At 40.2% G+C, this 18,722-nt stretch overlaps 1 protein-coding gene across 1 annotated transcript in view; it reads left to right on the top strand.

The window, feature by feature from the left end:
- Positions 1-18,722, top strand: part of LOC120545257 (atrial natriuretic peptide receptor 2) — an 84,384-nt gene that overhangs the window by 7,780 nt on the left and 57,882 nt on the right. The window contains exons 2-5 of the mRNA XM_039779445.1: positions 4,327-4,508; positions 8,673-8,786; positions 9,211-9,346; positions 12,818-12,912. Coding sequence (XP_039635379.1) covers positions 4,327-4,508; positions 8,673-8,786; positions 9,211-9,346; positions 12,818-12,912 — 527 coding nt within the window. The remainder of the gene's footprint in view (positions 1-4,326; positions 4,509-8,672; positions 8,787-9,210; positions 9,347-12,817; positions 12,913-18,722) is intronic.

Here is an 18,722-nt window from a genome sequence, read left to right as displayed (position 1 = left end):
CAATTTACAAAGTACGGAACGCTGAAAAAACATCCCTCTTAACAACATGGTCTGTTATTCAGCTCGCAGGTGTTTTCTTTCCAATGACGTGAGATAATGTTTTATCACGTTGCTCTTCTTGGCCCAATTTCTGGAGTGTCATTATGTTGAAACATGGCAGACCGCATTGTTATCAAGGAGAAAGCACTCGGAGAGCTCAATCCCTTCATCTATGGGTGTCATTCTAAGTGTTATTTTAATTATGCAGATCTGGGTGAACATCAAAATACACATCTCGACAGAAAATCACAGGATGTACAAAATATGCCAATTTAATAAAAAGATACTTTTTAGGCCTCATTAGAACAGCTGAAGAGAGAGCTAATGGGAGAGAGAGGGCGGGATGACATGCAGCAAAGGGCCTCAGGTCGGATTCGAACCCGGGTCGCTGGAGCTAGAGGCTGCCCCAAAATATGCCCCTTTTTGAATGGTAGATCATGAAAAAAATAAAAAGAAAGCAAATTTGCTGTCTTGCAATGCTGAGAAATCTTAAGAAAACAATTCCTGGAACTGCATAAAAAAACGAATTTCTTGTTCTTTGGCTCAGCCGTTGAAATCTGTCAACACGTTTTTTGAGATATCTTGCCAAATCTGACAAAAACAAACCAGTATTGGAAACTAGGGCTGGGCGATGGGGAGAAAATCAGATATCACAATATTCTTGACTAAATACCTCGATATCAATATTGCGGCGATATTCTAGGGTTGACAAGTGGTGCTTTCACAAAATATCTTCACACTTTTAAATAATCATCAGTAATGTGGACATAATGTCTAAGTGGGGAAAAGGCAAATAATAGAAGAGCCAGAACAGTCTGTTAAGTTAAAAAAAAGACATGACTTTACTGTAATGCAGCCTTTAAAACCAGGAAAAGACAACACTTATGCCATATCACGATATTACGATATCCAAAATCTAAGACGATATCTAGTCTCATATCACGATATCGATATAATATCGATATGTTGCCCAGCCCTATTGGAAACAGTGCCTCCTTAATGCAGGTAAAAATTAGACTTGAATATGTGGAATTCCTCAAACTAGCATGTCTTATGAAAACATGAATATGGGATTTAATAAGAGGCTATATTATATAAGAAGGATACTTTGTGCAGTGTAGAGAGCAGAGCAGGCGCAGGGCTGATTGCCATCCTGGAGTCTGTCAAGTGGAACAACTTGTACCAAACAATTTAATGTGCTTTTGTGTGAGGTAAAGCCTCGGCAGGTCCATATACTCTGCGACTGCTACAACACAGGAGGACATTTTCCCCCGGCTGTGTAGCACATTTATTTTGGGAGCAGTCCAGGAGACAGCAGGACTCCTTGGCGTGGTGAACCATGTTGGAAGAGTTGAGAGTTGGGGTCTGTGCGGCAGCAGCAGCAGCCGACTTTGGTCTACATGAGGAAATGTCTGCTAACTGGGAGGACTGCCTTGCAACTGACTTGCACTGCGAATGGAAATAATGCTACGTTTTTTTTTGTATTCATGACTCAGCGGCGGGAGGGTGTAGGTGGCAGGGTGAAGGTAGTGGGTAGACACAACGTCAGAGCCTGTAACAGAGGTCTCGAGTTGAATTCCCTAACAGCAAACAGTCAAGTGTTGCAGTGTCTTTGAGCAAGACCCTGTCTACCTGCTCACTGAGTCTAAAGCCAAAATGTCTAATTTTCTATTTGTGTTTAAGTAGGCATGGGTACTGAAACTCAATGCAAAGTAGCAAAAGTTGTTCTTGTACAGCAACTTGTGTTTTTCATATAACATTTGAGAATTTTGACTTCTTTTGTTGAATGGACAAGGTTTGGTAACACTTTACTTGAAGGTATCTACATAAGAGTGACATGACAGTGTCCATTACACATTAACCCTAACCCCTAACTTGTCATGACAGAACCAAATGACACTACAAAAGCGTTACGTCATAAACGTTTATGACTTTTATAATGTTTTATGACACGTTCATGACAGTGTCATGTCACTCTTATGTAGAAAACTTCAAGTAAAGTGTAACCAAAGGTTTTTGTGGTATTTTAACATAGAGCTGCATCCATTAGTTAGGTAACTAACAACTATTTTTTATAATTGATTGATCAGTTTTAGTAATTTTTTATGAAAAACTTAAATGTAAATACGTTCTAGTTTCTTGACTCCTCTGTTACAGTAAACTAAAAGCTTTGAGTTGTGGACAAAACAAGACCTCTGATCTGAGGACGTCATGTTGGGCTTTGATCGATCGAGACTTTTCACTCTTTTCTGACATTTTTATGGACCAAACTAAAGTAATCGATTCATCGAGAAAAAAAATCGACAATGAATAATCATTAGTTGAGGCTTTATTTTTAAATATTCCTATGACGCTTTCATATTGTCGCCGAAACTTGGGTATTGGCAATAGGACCAGTAGTACTGATCTGACGCCACTACAAAGACAACATTGCCTTTTGGTTTAGGAACAAAACAGCTTAGTTAGTGTGTCGGAAAGTTTGATTTAAAATAACTACTTGGTTAAAGGGCTTTTGTTGTCATGCTTGCAATAATCCTGACTTGGTTACGGCCAGGGAACGACCACACTCATCGTTAAAAGGAAAGCATCCGTGATGTACGTTGGGAACGGGATATGTACAGCGGTGTCCCGTGTTAAAGTCCAGTGTTTTGTTGACCCATCATCCACCCAGATCGTCTCCTCATAATTCCTACAACCGCTAGAGGGCTTTGGCACTTTTAACCATAGACTGTATAATATTAATGGACAACGCATCCGGTTCGGCGAAGGGCTGCAACTGCGGAAGTGCCTTAAAGCTGCATTCTATCTGAATTCCAGCAGGGGGCGACACGTGCGGTTGCAAAAGGAGGTGGGTTTCTGTAGAAGTCTATGAGAAAGATACCCACTTGTCACTTGATTTATTACCTCAGTAAACATTTTCATAATGAGTTTTTTTGAATGATGGTCTTGTTGATTTTAAAATTGCCGATAAAGCAGGGGGTGTTTAAGGGCGTGGCTATGATGTGATTGCCAGTGAAAGTGTATAACGTAACGTGGAGTGTTAGGGCTCCTCCCTCACTCCTCCCTCTCATCTAAAATCGTCACATCCGCAACCAGGATGGCTGTGCCCGTAACGGCAAACTCGACGACTCACAGCAGATCTCCCCAAACCAGTGGGTGATGTCACACACGCTCTGTCCATTAATATTATACAGTCTATGCTTTTAACATAAACGTGTTATTTTTTGGACATTTGCTGAAAAGACTGATGCTGTTGCTTTTCTTGGGAGGATAGTCTTGTTTGATTCCTGTTGGTTGTTTCCCCTGACTCATCTTTGAACGATTTCTGTCCTCATTTTGTCTTCTTTCCTTTGCTGCCTCTGATAGATGTTCGATTTGGTTTTGTTTTCCATCTTTGCATATGCTGCAGAAGATTCTGTCTGTCCCTGACCATCTATTTGAATCCAACATTGCAAGAGTTGAAATATGCGGCAGCTATATATTGTGATAGCAGCAAGTATATAGACAGTCAAAATAAAGTTTAAGAATAAAGTTTGAAGTCACTTGAGGTAAATATTTGGACTCAAATCAATCCACTACTCTTGTTATGCTGTTGATTTCAATATGTGTGACTACAAAAAATGGTGGAAAATATAGGCCTCGACTCTGGTTTTAACAAGCAATATAGGTCAGTCCAGCTACAGTAAATGTGCAGCTCTGAATGTCTTACCGCACCCTGCACATAACACAAAATTATAATATTTTAACTAACTCGTCTCAAAGGTTTTTGGTTAGATGCCTGTAACAAGGTCAGTCGGTTAACAAAAGCTTAAGAGATTTTCACGTTTTATTCTACCACAAAAAAAACTACCCCACTCGAGAATGTTTATGTAGCTTGTACGTGTCAGAGGCGGTTGATAACAAATGGCTAAATCAGAGCAGTGTGTTAAGTCCGTTGGTGGAAATGTGGCCCTCGGCTTTACACAGAGAACAAGTGAAATTTATCCAGCAACACTTTCACTTCTTACACAGCAAAATATATCCATTGTATTCAGCAATATGATAAGTAACTCTAAAGTAAGTAACTCTGTTATACGAATATGTTAGCCTGATTCTAATACAAACTTGTTTCAATGATTATCTTGAGTCTATCAGAAGAAGAAGAGAATGGAAAAAAAAAAAAAAAAATCAAACTTGAATCCAGAGACTCTTTGACTGTCTGTCTGAAAAGCAACATTTTAAAGAAACGAGTGAAATGCTTGAGATAAACAATGTTTTTATTATTTTTTTTGTTTGTTCTGTCTGCAGTTGTTTACATCTGCGGACCCCTGGAGACTTTCCAGAACATCATGAAACTGTTTCAGAGCGAGATCCAGGACCCTGAAAACTACGCCATTTTCTATCTGGACGTGTTTGCGGAGAGCTTGGCCGATCACAAACCGTGGCAGAACTCCCTACCTGACTGGGCCGATCCCATCAAGGTCTTTAAGGTACAGTGAACTCCGAACACACACATACCTGCATGCAGTACACATACGGTACATTGAGACTGTTCACATTCTTTGTAGATTTATTGAATGTGGACTGTCACAGTTTCACACGCTTAGTAATTGGAGGCAGGAAATAATACAAGAACCAAAACCACCATTTGGCATGAGAAATGGAGGTCTCTGACAACACACATTTTATTCACTGTTTCTGCTCGGTTTTCTCTCTAAATCCCATAATCTTTATCAGGCTCTACTTACAGAGTAACACAGAATGAAGTCCTCAGCTCCAGCTGAACAACTGACAGTTGGTTTAAAGACTTTCAGAATCAATTGTTTCTGATTAAATATCATTTGTTCCAAATCAAAGTCAGGGGAAGCTTTTATGATAATGACACACACACACACACACACACACAAACACACACACACACACACACACACACACACACACACACACACACACACACACACACACACACACACACACACACACACACACACACACACACACACACACACACACACACACACACTCTCTAACTAATGATCTTAGGATGCTACATCATTTCTGCCAATGGGTGGGTAAATTGAGACTCCCAAAGGACTAGGACCCCTCAATCCTTTCGACCGCATTAAGGCTTGAAATTCTTGCTCGACTTTAATGAATGGGAGGATGTGTTTTCACAGGAAGCCATTTAGCCCTACAAATTAGTGCACTGAGACATAAGAGAGTGGGCACGGATGTGTCGTCTGTCTAATTTATCTCCCTAAATGTCACACTGGCTTCTCTTAATTCTCTTTAATTCAGTGCTCACAGAGTCTTGATGGAGAGCGGCTTTCTGAATATAAATCTAGCATTATCTTCAATTGATTATGGAATTTTCTGTCATAATGGACTCAACGTATGCTCGCCTTAAAATGCTTAAAGCAGTGGAAACATTTCCATTTCCATTTAGAATTTAATGGAAAGTAATGTCTTCTTTTGCTTTCCATTTGCAGACTTAAAGGTGATTTAGTGTCAATGCATAACCCCTTACATATCTCCTCCACCTTTTTATCTGCACATTTGGATAGACCCTAGTAGGGCTGCACGATATGACCTGAAATCAATATCATGATTAATTGCTCATTTCATCCCAATAACGATAAACGATCATTTAATTTTTTTTCTGATTCGACAACAGACACTGCGTTTAAAAAAATGTTTGTATGAAGTTTTATAAAAAAGTTTTTTGCATGATAAAAATGTAAATAGCCTATACAATCTATTTCTTAACTGCTAATTGACTTGCTAGTTCTAACTTTGAACCAGCAAGTTGCGTTTTAAGCTCCTCTTTTTTTTCTGCTTGTGGAGAGCTACGTGACACATGAAACTGTATCGATGAGGACCGGCGAGTTAAACCGGCCGTCCGAGAGTAAACCAGGCAGACACACCGCTGACAACCTGCAGGTGGAGGCGCTGGAGACAGGCTCGGACATACACACCGCAGGCAGCTGTGGGCTTGTGTCCGTCCCGCAAGCGGTTTCATGAAAGTGGCTGCATGTGTCCGACAATGCACAGAACACCGGTACAAGCCTAGAGCTGTCCGCGGAGACGGAGTGCGGAAAGTGTCAGAGCCTCCCGGACAGGTGAACTGAGACTCCGTTTCCTGCTTGTCGGTCAGCTGTTAATGATCGGTAAACATTTAATTTCATTGTGCTTTCTTTTGGAAGGCTGGCTGCCAAAAATCACCACTTACAAGCTAATTAATTAGCCTGATTTAAATGCTAGCTATCCGTAAACAGAAGGTAGTGGCTGGTGTCTGGTGTGTGCGCCAGTGTTTGCGTGTGTGCGTGTGTCGACCCACCCTGCATTTGGCGACTAGCGAGTGTTAATTTTGGACCCTGCACACGCCGTAGAATATTTTTAAATAGAAAGTAGGCCTATCAACAGAAATAAATTATCAAAATTATCGTCATGGGAAAAATACGTTGATAACAGCTTCAGAATTTTGATGTAGATACATTTTCAATTAATCATCCAGCCCTAGACCCTATTAGGCTTAATATTTGCCCTACTGTTATTGGTGAACAGCATCTCAAAGTTTTAATGCAAAATGATAATAAGTAATTTAATTTGTTCAGCCAAAGCATATGAAAACAACAAAAATAATTTTCTACTCATTTTATTTTCAGCTAAAGTAAAGTATTCTTCTATCCATAATAATGAAAATGTTTACAAAAAGCTACTTTAATGAGCCAGAATTTATTTCAAGAAGGCAATTTTAAGATTGGCGACTGAAAATGTCACGACTAGTTAAAGTGATGTTTTGCAGTGTTCAAATGGCTTCAGCATCAAACACAGTTATCTCATTATCTGTTCAGCTCTTGTGAACTGCTCCTGACCTTGGCTGCAGAACAAAATTTTGGCTCACATTTAGCTGATTTTGCAAGGCGTTAATTTGTCTGCGAGCCATAACGGGGCTCATTATGGCTTCCCTCTGAGCAATAATTGCTTGTGGAAGTTTGTGGTGGGGTTCAAATAATGCAACTGTTGTAACATGAAAAACTACAGCCCTTCTAGTTAGGAGCAGAGCCAGAGGATTTTCTAGAAATGTCTAAAACTTGTTTTTGTGACAGCAGTATATCGACAGAATCAAAGGTCATTTGGGGCAAATATTTTTCTGGTGGAAAATTTGATTTTGCCATCCAAACACTTGAACAAATGTTAAATGTCTGTCTCCGCTCATGTGGTGTTACAGCAATTTGTAGCCATTTTCAAATCAAAGATCATGAAAGAAGTCACTTTATGTTTTTTTCAGTATAACAATGGCAAGGGTTTGATTTAATCAATACCCCCTTTAATCACTTGCTTTACGTTTGAAAATACACTTTTATTATTGATGTTTTGATTCATTTTGAGGTAAAATATAATGAAAAGTTATTTCTTTCTCCTCTTTAGACTTATAAGGTAGTATACTGCCAAAATAATACTAATTAGTCATAACAAGTGATTTCAAGTGATATTGGATGTGGAAATCTTAAATCTAATCTTAAAAAGGTTGGAAAAAATGTTTGTCAGTGGAGTGGTTTAATGCAAATCAACTTATTGAAACTTTAACTTTAACTTTTAACCACAGTCAAATGTCTACTTTATATCAGATGATTAAACAAATATTTAAAAAATATATTTTGAGATTGCAAAACAGCCCAAGATTGTCTGTTATAGCTTTGGTTAGACAGTTAGCATGCTAACATCTGCATTAGCATTGACCCTCAAGCGGAAACAATGAAATACAATATCCGTAACACTGGTATATTTATTGAAATAGAAGCTCTTGTACTGACACTTATTTGATAGTTTACTATATTTTATATATATATATATATATATATATATATATATATATATATATATATATATGTGTATATATATATATATATATATAATATATATATGTGTATATGTGTGTGTATATGTGTGTGTATATGTGTGTGTATATGTGTGTTTCATTTTTCAGTGACAAAAGAAAGATCCAGAGTTAACGTTAAAGGGAAATTGAATTAAAACAGACAATGACAAACCACCTAATCTTAGCTGACCTTATTATTTTGTACAAATGTAAGTTGTTACAGAGCACAGGTGTTGTCATTTACATACCATATCTGTTTTTTTTTTGGATGTCAGATGACTGCAGAAAATATGCCAAAGTTAGTTGGGGTCACAAACGTTAAGAGCGCAGGAGTGACCGTTAGCTTTGGAAACCGTTAGCGTGCTAAAAGCTCAACGACCGTTAGCCGGTAAGCCTGTTAGTTGCTTAGTCACTTAGCAGTTTATGAATCTCGAAAAATCAGCAAACAGCGAAACGGTGTAACTGACGATGCTAAGAGTGTGTAGTTTGAGATTTTACATGCTGAAATACAAAATTGCCACAGAGCAAGTTTTAGCAGTTTGCAGTTTTAGCATTTTTGTCTGCTAAAACCAAGACAAAACAGAGATAGCTAGAGCGTTTTGACTGTTACTCCATTAGCATCATTTTAAAATAATTTAAAAAATTAAGGATGAAAAATGAGACCAAATAACGTGCTAGATAGCAATTTTATATTACAGTTGCATGTTAACATGAAACTTGCTAAAACAGTTTTAAAAAAAAAAATGTTTTTCCCTCTCTATGTCTCCTCCAGTCTGTTTTCGTCATAACGTACCGGCCTCCTGATAATCCAGAGTACAAAGACTTCCAGAGAAGGCTCCATGACAGAGCTCAGAAGGAGTTTGGTGTGCATTTGGAACCATCCTTGGTAAGTTACAGCCTATGAAAACAGCATGCGTTCTCAGCAGCATCATGACCTCTTTAATCTTTTATAAGATATTCTGTGCAGAAAAATCCCCACTGTGCTGTGTAATTGCCATCAGTTAATGATGAGTGATGTTGACAATGATGTTAGCAATTAATGCTTTTCAGTTTTACTGCTTACATCTCAGATATTAGTTTGGGAGTTTCCCCAAAAAAGTACATTAGAGTGTACTTTTTAAAGGTATAAGGTATTTAGTGTTTTTGTTGGTATTTGGCACATTTTTTATCATTTCAGCAAAGCAGGATTTTAAATGTAGGCTGAAGGATGGGCATTTCTTCATTATAGTCCTTTAATCAAAATTGGGTGTATTTAAAAAAAAAAATCCCATTGTTGCTGGTGGTTCAAAATGACGTCTCTCTACTTGTAGATGGACTACATTGCCGGCAGCTTCTATGATGGTTTTGTGCTGTACGCGATGGCTTTGGAGGAGACGCTGGCAGAGGGTGGAGCCCAGAACGACGGCATCAACATCACAATGAGGACGCAGAACCGCCAATTCTGGGGTGAGCAAATGTGGTCAACTTGTAGGAATAGGGCTGTGACGGTATAGTATTTTTCTTATCGCGGTGATGAAGCAACATATCACCGCGGTATGGCGGTTAACCGCAACCCCCTTACAAGAGTAGCGTAAATTAGAGCGAGAATGGCAGGGGGCCTTAAGTGATTGACGTCAGTGCCCGTGTGGAGAGCAAGCGGTAACGGAGAGCAGTGTATGAGTGCTGCTGTGAGGAAAAGCGAGAGGAAAAGAGATAGCAAAGATGATGTAAAGTAAACAATAAAACAACAAGCTTGAGCTTCTCAAGACACAGTGGCTTTATCTGTTGTCAATACCGCCGGTAAAGTGAATGGCCGTTACCCCCCGATAAACATCGGCTTAACCCATAGCACAGTGTTTCCATTTCAGCTCAGTGTGAGAGTCTTTACTGTGTTTTGCTGTCATTCATGGCCACTCTGCTTTCTCTCATCTCCGTTGATCTATTCCACAGACAGTTCAGAAAGCTCTATTGTCAATAAAGTAAAAAGAAAAAAAAGGTTTGCCGACAATGCCAATGGCAGACGCTCCGCAGCACAGCGGTCTTAGCAGCTGAGCAGACAGAGTGCTCTGTCTAAGATAACCAATATAAGCTGCTTTGTTTAGGCTACAAAACGTGCATGCAGGCTGAGATTCAACCGTTCAGTTTTGTCAGGATTAAGCTATAAGCAGGAAAGAAGGAAACTCCGCTAGCTGCTAGGCTAATGTGCAATGGTAAACACTGCAGCGTTAACGTTAATGTGTCCACGTCCACCTCAGCTCAATGGACTGTCTATCCTCATGTGCAAAGCTGAAGTGACGGGCAACTTGCGTTTTTTTTTCTCTCCATAAACTCTTGAATGTAGGATAGAAGACAGTCGATGAGGGTAACTACACAATGATTATTGCTTTCATTATATGTCATATCACACAATATCTGTTCTCCTGTAAGTAACGCGAGCTAAAGGTAAAAAAAAAAAAAAATGCGGTGATGACGTCATGACCGCGGTAGTGTCACGTCACCGCTGGTATTGCGGTGATGCGGTTATCGTCACAGCCCTATGTAGGAACGGCTTAATACATTAGAGTAGGTTTTAAAGTGCTCATATTATGCTCATTTTCGGGTTCATAATTGTATTTAGAGGTTGTACCAGAAAAGGTTTATGTGGTTTAATTTTCAGAAAACACATTATATTTGTTGTAGTGCACATTGCTGCAGCTCCTCTTTTCACCCTGTGTGTTGAGCTCTCTGTTTTGGCTACAGAGTGAGGCATCTCACTTCTGTTCCATCTTTGTTGGGAGTCACACATGCATAGTAAGTACTGCTAGCTTGTCAGTTGCAGAGCATGAGGGAGTGCCACGCTAGCAGCTAGGCGAGCATTATAACGTGTGTTACAAAGTGATGCACATTTGTCACAGAAGTAAAGGCTGGACTACAATAGAGCTGTTTGGAGCAGTTTGAGAACAGTGTTTTCTGTTGGAGATGGTAAGTACCTTTGGGGTGGACTTTGGGCTTTTTCACTTTGTAAACCTATATCATGCACAAAAAGATATATAACACAATAAAGGAATGTGGAAAAAGCATTATATGAGCACTTTAAAAGATAAATGTTTGACTGTGACAACCTGTTATATTTTTTACGGTTTTACGTACAATCTGCTACATTTTTGGTTTTGATGTGTGTGCCACACTCAAGACAACATGGATATACTTGTATGTAGTCCTGCATTGACAGACTTTCCTCCACAGCACTGCAGAGGAGGGTCTGGCTAGTCCACACAAAATTCTGGGATGGGAGAATAACATGCTCTGGTTTATCGGCATTTCTTTTAAACCAATCACAATCGTCTTGGGCGGCGGACGGAGCAATGGTGGCTCTGCAAAATAGCCTCGGGAAGGAACTTATTTTGGTGGAACGTGTACGTTCAAAAGTTGCTTAAGTTGTTTAAGAAAACTCAGATTCTACAGCTAGTCTAGGCAGATGTCTGGATTTCCCCTGCAGAAATCAGAGGACTGGTTAACCATAGTCCTCATAAATCGTCCGGAATTTAGAATGCCAACACAAAGAAAGCGGAAGGTAACGGACATCAGATCGAAAATAAGGGACATCCGGTGGAATTCTATGAATAACCTGAACAATCCCGGTAAAGAAACATCGCTGATTTGACTAACTTGTATGCAACCTCATGCAAAATGTGAACTTGCCATTGATAAATCTCAAAATGCAAGAGTCATTGTAAAGCCATGGCTGCGTCTCCGATAACAGGGAGGGGTGCTCTCCAATAAACATGGTGTGAGGCCAAATGAACGTCCCAGCGGTTTGTTATAGAGCTCAACAGTGTGGTTCCGGAAGTGAAAATCCCATTCATTTTCTCCATAAAGATTTTGATTATTAGCCATAATGTCTAAACCAACCAATGTAGACTTACCACAAGCTACGAGATTGTGAGACAACGGTTTGTGCCCCTGTAGAAACCACAGGTCCGTATAAAATCAACCTTTTTTTAAGGAAAACATGTTTTATTTACAAAGTCATGCCCGCTGTTACTATGGCAAGATTTACCGCACCCATAAACGGCTAGGGAGCTGGGTCAAGCTGCTACCACTGAGGTCTATGATCATTTGTGTACACAGTCTTGTACCTTTTGCCTTTTTCCCAGGCTTAAAACTCTTTATATAAGCATTTTCTGGAATATCAACGGAACAGAACCATAACACTTTAAAAAGTGGGCGGTCACTGTCGAGCTCTATTGGAAAGCACCATTGAACCCAAAATGTGATTTAAAAAATAGCCTTTCAACACACTAATTATATTGTTTTCAGCTATCACACAACACTCCAGTTAATAGTCCATTTGATGCCCGATGTGGGTGCTCACACACTTCCTTGTTTACTTTGCCGGCTGTCAGATCTGTGCTCACATCATATTGGAAGAAGCAGAACAATGGGATGTTGTTCTTTAGATAATAAGGGTTGATGAGGGTTGTTTCGCTCAGCATGATTGGAAAAAGCAAGGAAAATGAGGCCCATGTTGAAAATAATAATGGAAACTTTCACTTCATTATTGTGCATGTTTTGACAATGTTATCTGGTTCGACAGAAGCAAAAGCTTTTTTCAAATACCCTATACTGGCTCAGAAAATGCATTTCTTTCTACTAAGAGGTCACTTTCCAACTATTTATCAACCTTTACTACAGTTATCAGCAGTTGGAAACCAGTACAATGCACATGTCATCTTAAACAAAACTAAATGACACAGGCAGTACATAACACCAGTATAGCAAAAGTACTATACTGATAGGGTGGGACAAAGATTGCAAGTTTATGATGCAAACAATTGAAGAAGTAGAGAAGGAATTTAAATGGGAGCAGATGCAATGAGCGCTTCTCAGTTTGTAGAAGGACCATACTGTATATGACATTGAATCAGACCCTTGATGTGAATATTGTTTGTGTTTTAGGAGTGACGGGACTTGTTACCACAGACCACAAAAATGCCAGGGATATTGACGTCAACCTTTGGGCCATGACCAACCAGGAGACAGGAGAGTACGGGGTAAGTCATGCTTTGTGTTTAATGTGTCTGCGATCTTAAACAGAGTTGGATATGAGGGAGGGGTAGTAGATGAACTGACATCTGGATGTGGACTATTCCTTTAAAGCCCCAGTGTAATGTGAAAATATTGTAATTATTTTATTTTTGAAACAGGAGGTTTGGCAGAGGATTTAATTTCGAGATGGAATAGATTTAAAGAGCAGAAGTCAACAAGTCTAATGGTGTAGACACATATAGCCGACGGGCGACCGTTGACAGAAAACCCCGTCGATGTGATCAGTTGCGTCCACGAGGTCCAAAAAAGTGCCACAGAACAGACCAAAAAGACGAGAGGAGACGAGACGTAATACATCTCTATAACAGCAGGCGGCGCTAATCTGTAATGTTGCCCAAGAAATGAAAACCGGCAGCTGATTGGACGAACGCGTCACATGGGTTTGTTTTCTCCGGAAATTCAGAGCCAGACTGTCATGGCGGCCGTTCAGAATCCGATCTCATATTGTACTAAAATAGTTCACTGAAACAGGTTTCTGAAAACATTTTAAGCGAGAAATAGGCCGTGCAGTTGCTGAATCTGTCTTCATTTCAGCTCAATAAAGGTCAGTTTAAAAGATTTTCATCAGATTTTGAGAGACTGTAGTCACCTCATTCCGCTCGTCATTTCCGGGTGAGTCCCGATTCCCTGCCCCCCAGACGGACGACGGCACGGGACACACCGAACAGATTTGAGTCACTGACCTCGCCAGACTGTCCCACGGCCGATAATCAGCCTGATGTGTCCCGGCCTTAAGGCTGCCCAATAAACACTGGTATTAGCTCAGATAGAATGAAGGTAAAGGGCAGAGAGGTCAGCTGAATGGACCAAAATCTCTGCTAACACTTTATTGGACGGGACTTTCATAAATGCAACGAGTGCGAGAATAGTCATTGACAAAATGTTGGACATTTGGCAGGAAAATGATGCGTTTGGACTGTGATGATAGATAGTGGAACAACATGTACACGTGACACATGCCACTATATCGATGAGGACTGGCGGGTTAAATTGGCTGTCCTTCACAGCGTTTGCCAGGCAGACAAACGGCTGACAACCTTTCAGTGGATGCGGTGGAGACCGGCTCGGACATACACACGGAAACACAAGCAGTTCCCGAGAAGTGTGTTCCACGACAATGCACGAAAAAAAGTGTGGCTGCATGTCCAGTTCAAGTCTGCAGCTGTCCGGGGACCAGTTAAAAACAATAAGTTACAAGTAAAAAAAAGAAAAATAAACGCTATTAAAACTATCTCCTAGCTGCCAGTTTGTGTACGTCCGAGCGTCCTGGGTGAACATGGGACTCTGTTGCTCGTCGGTTAACGGTCGATGATTGGTTAACAAGAGTCGCCTATCTACTCTTGGGTATCTAATTAAGACATAAAACAACCTTTTTTCATTTATCAATAGAGGTCAGAGTTCCTATGTTAAATGCGGAATGACAAGCAGTCACAAAAGAGCTTTGCCTAAATAAAAAAAGTCTAAAAGTGGGACAGTTTTTGATTAAGTCAGGGACCAAGTAAACAAGACTACAAATCTTGTAGGGCATTAGATGCCAGCTGCATTGTTTAAGTACTAATATCTATTAACATAAAAACATAAAACATGTCTCCTATAAAAGTCTTTGTTGTCAACTATCACACGAGGGAACCATTTGATACAAACTGAAGGACTCATTCATGAATCATTGTCAGTCTTAATATGTAGAGCAGTTGACACAAAATAATGATATTGAATGAAAACAATGCAGGGCAGATTCAAGTCATGTGTCTCCAATTACTCGAAAGAGAATTTAAAACTAAATTCTTTTCAGCATATGTGTAGTTAAAAACCTCAGCCTTTGCTTGTCTTTGGTTGATGCAATGAAAGCAAATGGATATTACTATCTGGGACATATTCTGGGGTCCTGACTTCTCTAATGATAAGATGCATAAAACCTCAAATTTCCCTCAGTCCGATGAAAATATTTGTGTATGTTGCGCTGTGCAAACACGGTTGTGAACTGCTGCAGTGTGTATTTTTTTCCCTCTGGGGTAGAAGAAGTGGGTTAGCTCGATTTGACTTCAGTTAGAATTTCATAGCGGTCCTCAGAGGCTGTCAGCGTGACTTCCTGCTCTCATTTATCCTTGGCTATTAATTGGTCCATTTATACGGCCCATTGACCCAGGAGCCAGCAGCCTGGTTGAAAACATCACAGGTCGGTTTCAGCTTTCAGAATCTCAGACTGCAGAATATAATAACCTAGAATATCAATATCAAAATGACTCAGGCTGATTCATTTGAATGTAAATGGTAAATTATATACATTTGATGCATCATGTTCCTGTTCAAGCTGTATATCTTGTATCCCTGTTCAATTGACATTGCTATAAACAACTGGAAAAAAAAAAGTTTGAAAACATGACTGGCTTTACATAGTTAATAACAGGATTACCAGAAGACAATATTACTTAAATGTGCTGTTGTTCCACAGTGGATGTAGGCTACATGTGTTTTATACATCTGAACACATCGTAATATCATCTTACTGTAAACTCGGTTTACAACGCTTATTTTTGTGAGGACAAGAGTTAACCTACAAAAATAGGAAAATACACTAAATTGCCAAAAGTATGGGGACACCCCTGTTCACATACCTCGCCTGACGTAATAGTGAGTCAATCACAGCTGTCATTTATGATGTCTCACCCTGTTTTTATAGGATCAAAGAACTAATAAAAAACAACTTATCAGAAAAATCCAAGAACTATCTAAAATTATAACATTTATTTGAAGTGTACTTAGATTTTTTATACCGATTTTACTATACCGACAATGTTTCATTTCCGAGATTTTTCAGGTGCCGCCGGAAATTCCGCCGGAAGTCTGTCACCTTCCGCTTCCTTTGTGTTGTAATTCTAACCTCCGGTGGATTTCTGAGGACTATGGTTAACTGCTCCTCAGATCTCTGCAGGGTAAATCCAGACAGCTAGCTAGACTATCTGTCCAATCTGAGTTTTCTGTTGTACAACAACCTTTGAACGCACACACGTTCCACCAAAACAAGTTTCTTACCGAGACTATTTAGCAGCGGCACCGTGGCTCTGTCCGGTGCTTAGCGCCGCCCAAGATGATTGTGATTGGTTTAAAAGAAATGCCAATAAACCAGAGCACGTTTTTCTCCCATCCCGGGAATGCTGTGTGGACTAGCCAGACCCTCCTCCGCAGCGCTGTGGAGGAAGGTCTGGCAAATTTGCTAACTTGAAGGGGGCGGGATTTATGACCTATACTGCCACCAGTGGGCACTCGAGATGGTTTGGCTTCACTTATACAGTCTACGTATCAATCCCTCCCTGGTTATAATCTCTTCACATGGTAACGGTTGCTGTTGCTGTTACTGTAGCTTGGTCAGGACCTCTTGGCATCACTCTGGCACTATCAATGTAAATTCAAACAAAGTTCAGTTGATAAAGAACCAGTTAAGAACATTACATGAGAAAGTAAACTTGAGTAGCCTACGTGATTTAAAAAAAAGTCAATGTTGACTTGGTTTCACATGGTACGCAAACACCGGTCTCCCGGGTGAAAGTCCTGTGTGTCTTTGACCAAATCACCAGCCCGACCTACCCCCTTACATGGAGTTAGGCTCTTTATACTACTTCCTACCATTGTCGCTCTTCACAGCATCTTACAGCGTCGCTGCCGCGGTCGAGCAGTTGCTCTAAGCTTCTACTACTTCTACAACTAGGAAGTAGAATAGGGTCCTACCGCCTCACCTCTATGGTAGTGATCAACATTTGATAACGCCCATTCGCTTGGCTGATAACATTTGAAGCGAGTGGTATATTCCATGTTTTCAAAATATATTTACATTTTATGTATTCCTTGAGATATATATATATATATTTTTTTTTTAGCTGCAGAGGAAATAAGCTAAACTGTCCATCTCAGCTTGCAGACTTCAAGTTGAGTCTGGAGGTTTGAAGAGTGAACCCAAGATAGGGTTGTTGGAGATTTGTTGGCAGTGCAGTAAACACAGCCCCTGAGCTGACATACTGCAGCTATTTCAGACGGCGCTCCCTCTGCTCCTTCACCCGTCACATTCTGCATTGTTTTGATGACCCTCTGTCGGGGTGGCAGCCTTCAGGTTTTAGCAGAGGCAACACAACATGCTGGGAGCATGGGTGGAAAACATAAAAAGTCCTCCAGCTAGTCAGAAACACAGGGGTCATGTTTCACAGCAGGACAACAGATGCTGCTCATGACGCTGCACGCGCACGCACACACACAACACAAATGACATCAACAAATGACATCAACAAATCACTAAAAATCAAGTCTTAAAACACAATCTTGCTGTATGCAAAGAATGTCACTGGATATGTCTAGTTAAGAATGATATAATTATATATAAATAAACATTTCTGATTCTGTTGAGCTGGTGGCGTTTTCAAGTCAAACGCCACCAGCTCAACAGCAGGAGGCCAGTCGAGTTGCCGTGGCTAGTTTAGACATGGCTGTAACGACCGCAAGATGGGAAGGGCTGACTGACATAGACATTTGTAGGGCTGGGACGATATGCTTTTGTCCCGATTCGTTTCTTTCACGATACGTGAGTGGCGATTCGATGTGTGTTTTGATTTTCATTTATTGTGATTGTAGAAGTATTGCGATTCGATAGTATTGCGTGTTGCGATTTTTTTTCTCCTTTAACATGAGACATTTCTAAAAACTAATTGTTTTCTGAAAAGAATGCACATCACATGTCAGTGAGTCAGTCTGACATTTCATTGGTAAAGATGTACATGGATTTTCTGCATTTTCTGCTTTTGGGGTGGGGGTGTCAAGTATATCAAGTATCAAAAACTGAGGAGGACACGCTGTTGGATGCTGTCCTCCTCTCCTACTCTTTCTTCAATGCCTAACAAATCTATCTCTTTCTCTCCCAGTGACCCTGTCTTTCTGCTTGAGCAGCACTGGTAGAAGCCTGAAAATATTGTAAACAAATTAATAACATAACTAATTCCACTGGTCGGACTGTTGAGCTCTGTTTCAGACTGATACCTCTAAAATCAGCTGGTCCTCATCCTCAACACGTGCCTTTTTCAGTCATGGAAAATACTTTTCAATACTCATCTGGATTGAAGCAGCAAACATTCAGTATAAGAGTAAAAAATGACATAACATTATTTATAATAAGTTTATTTGATTCACAGCTGCTACATATAGTGTTTTGACCTTGACAACCCAACTGCATTTTACCGCAAACTTGCGACTGCTTAACTTTCTAAAGCAGGCGCAAGAGTCTGGTCTGGACTCCAACATTAACACACTGACAACATTGTATTCAGAATATAAATCATTTTTATAGCTGCTTTTTAATGTGTGATTGTGTACAGGTGTTCACGAGATACCAACCTTTCATGAACTTGTGAATTTCGCCAGCCGTCTTCTCTCGTTTTCATGGAGATAGACGCTGTGTGCACGTAGCGGAGGGGCTGCGTGTGTGTGTGTGTGTGGCCTATGTGAGAGAGACGTCTGAGTGACAGAGAGACAGAGGAGAGCAGGGAAAGGAAATGCAGCGGAACGAATACGCTGCATGTTTTAAAAAGCATAATAAAAATAATATGTGGCGGCCGGTGTTGATTGTGTGGCGCACCGCCACAAATTAGTCTATGTGTGGGAAACACTGTAGTAAAATCGTATAGTCTGTGACTAAAAACTCAGTGACATTATGACCGATTGTCTTTAGATGTGAAATGGTGTTAGACTTCAGACTTTTCAAAGTCTTTTCAGA

This window comes from Perca fluviatilis, chromosome 17, assembly GCF_010015445.1.
Source record: "Perca fluviatilis chromosome 17, GENO_Pfluv_1.0, whole genome shotgun sequence".
Classification (NCBI taxonomy): Eukaryota; Metazoa; Chordata; class Actinopteri; order Perciformes; family Percidae; genus Perca; species Perca fluviatilis.
The sequence above is the reverse complement of the archived record's forward strand: the minus strand, read 5'-3'. Positions and strand labels throughout refer to the sequence as shown.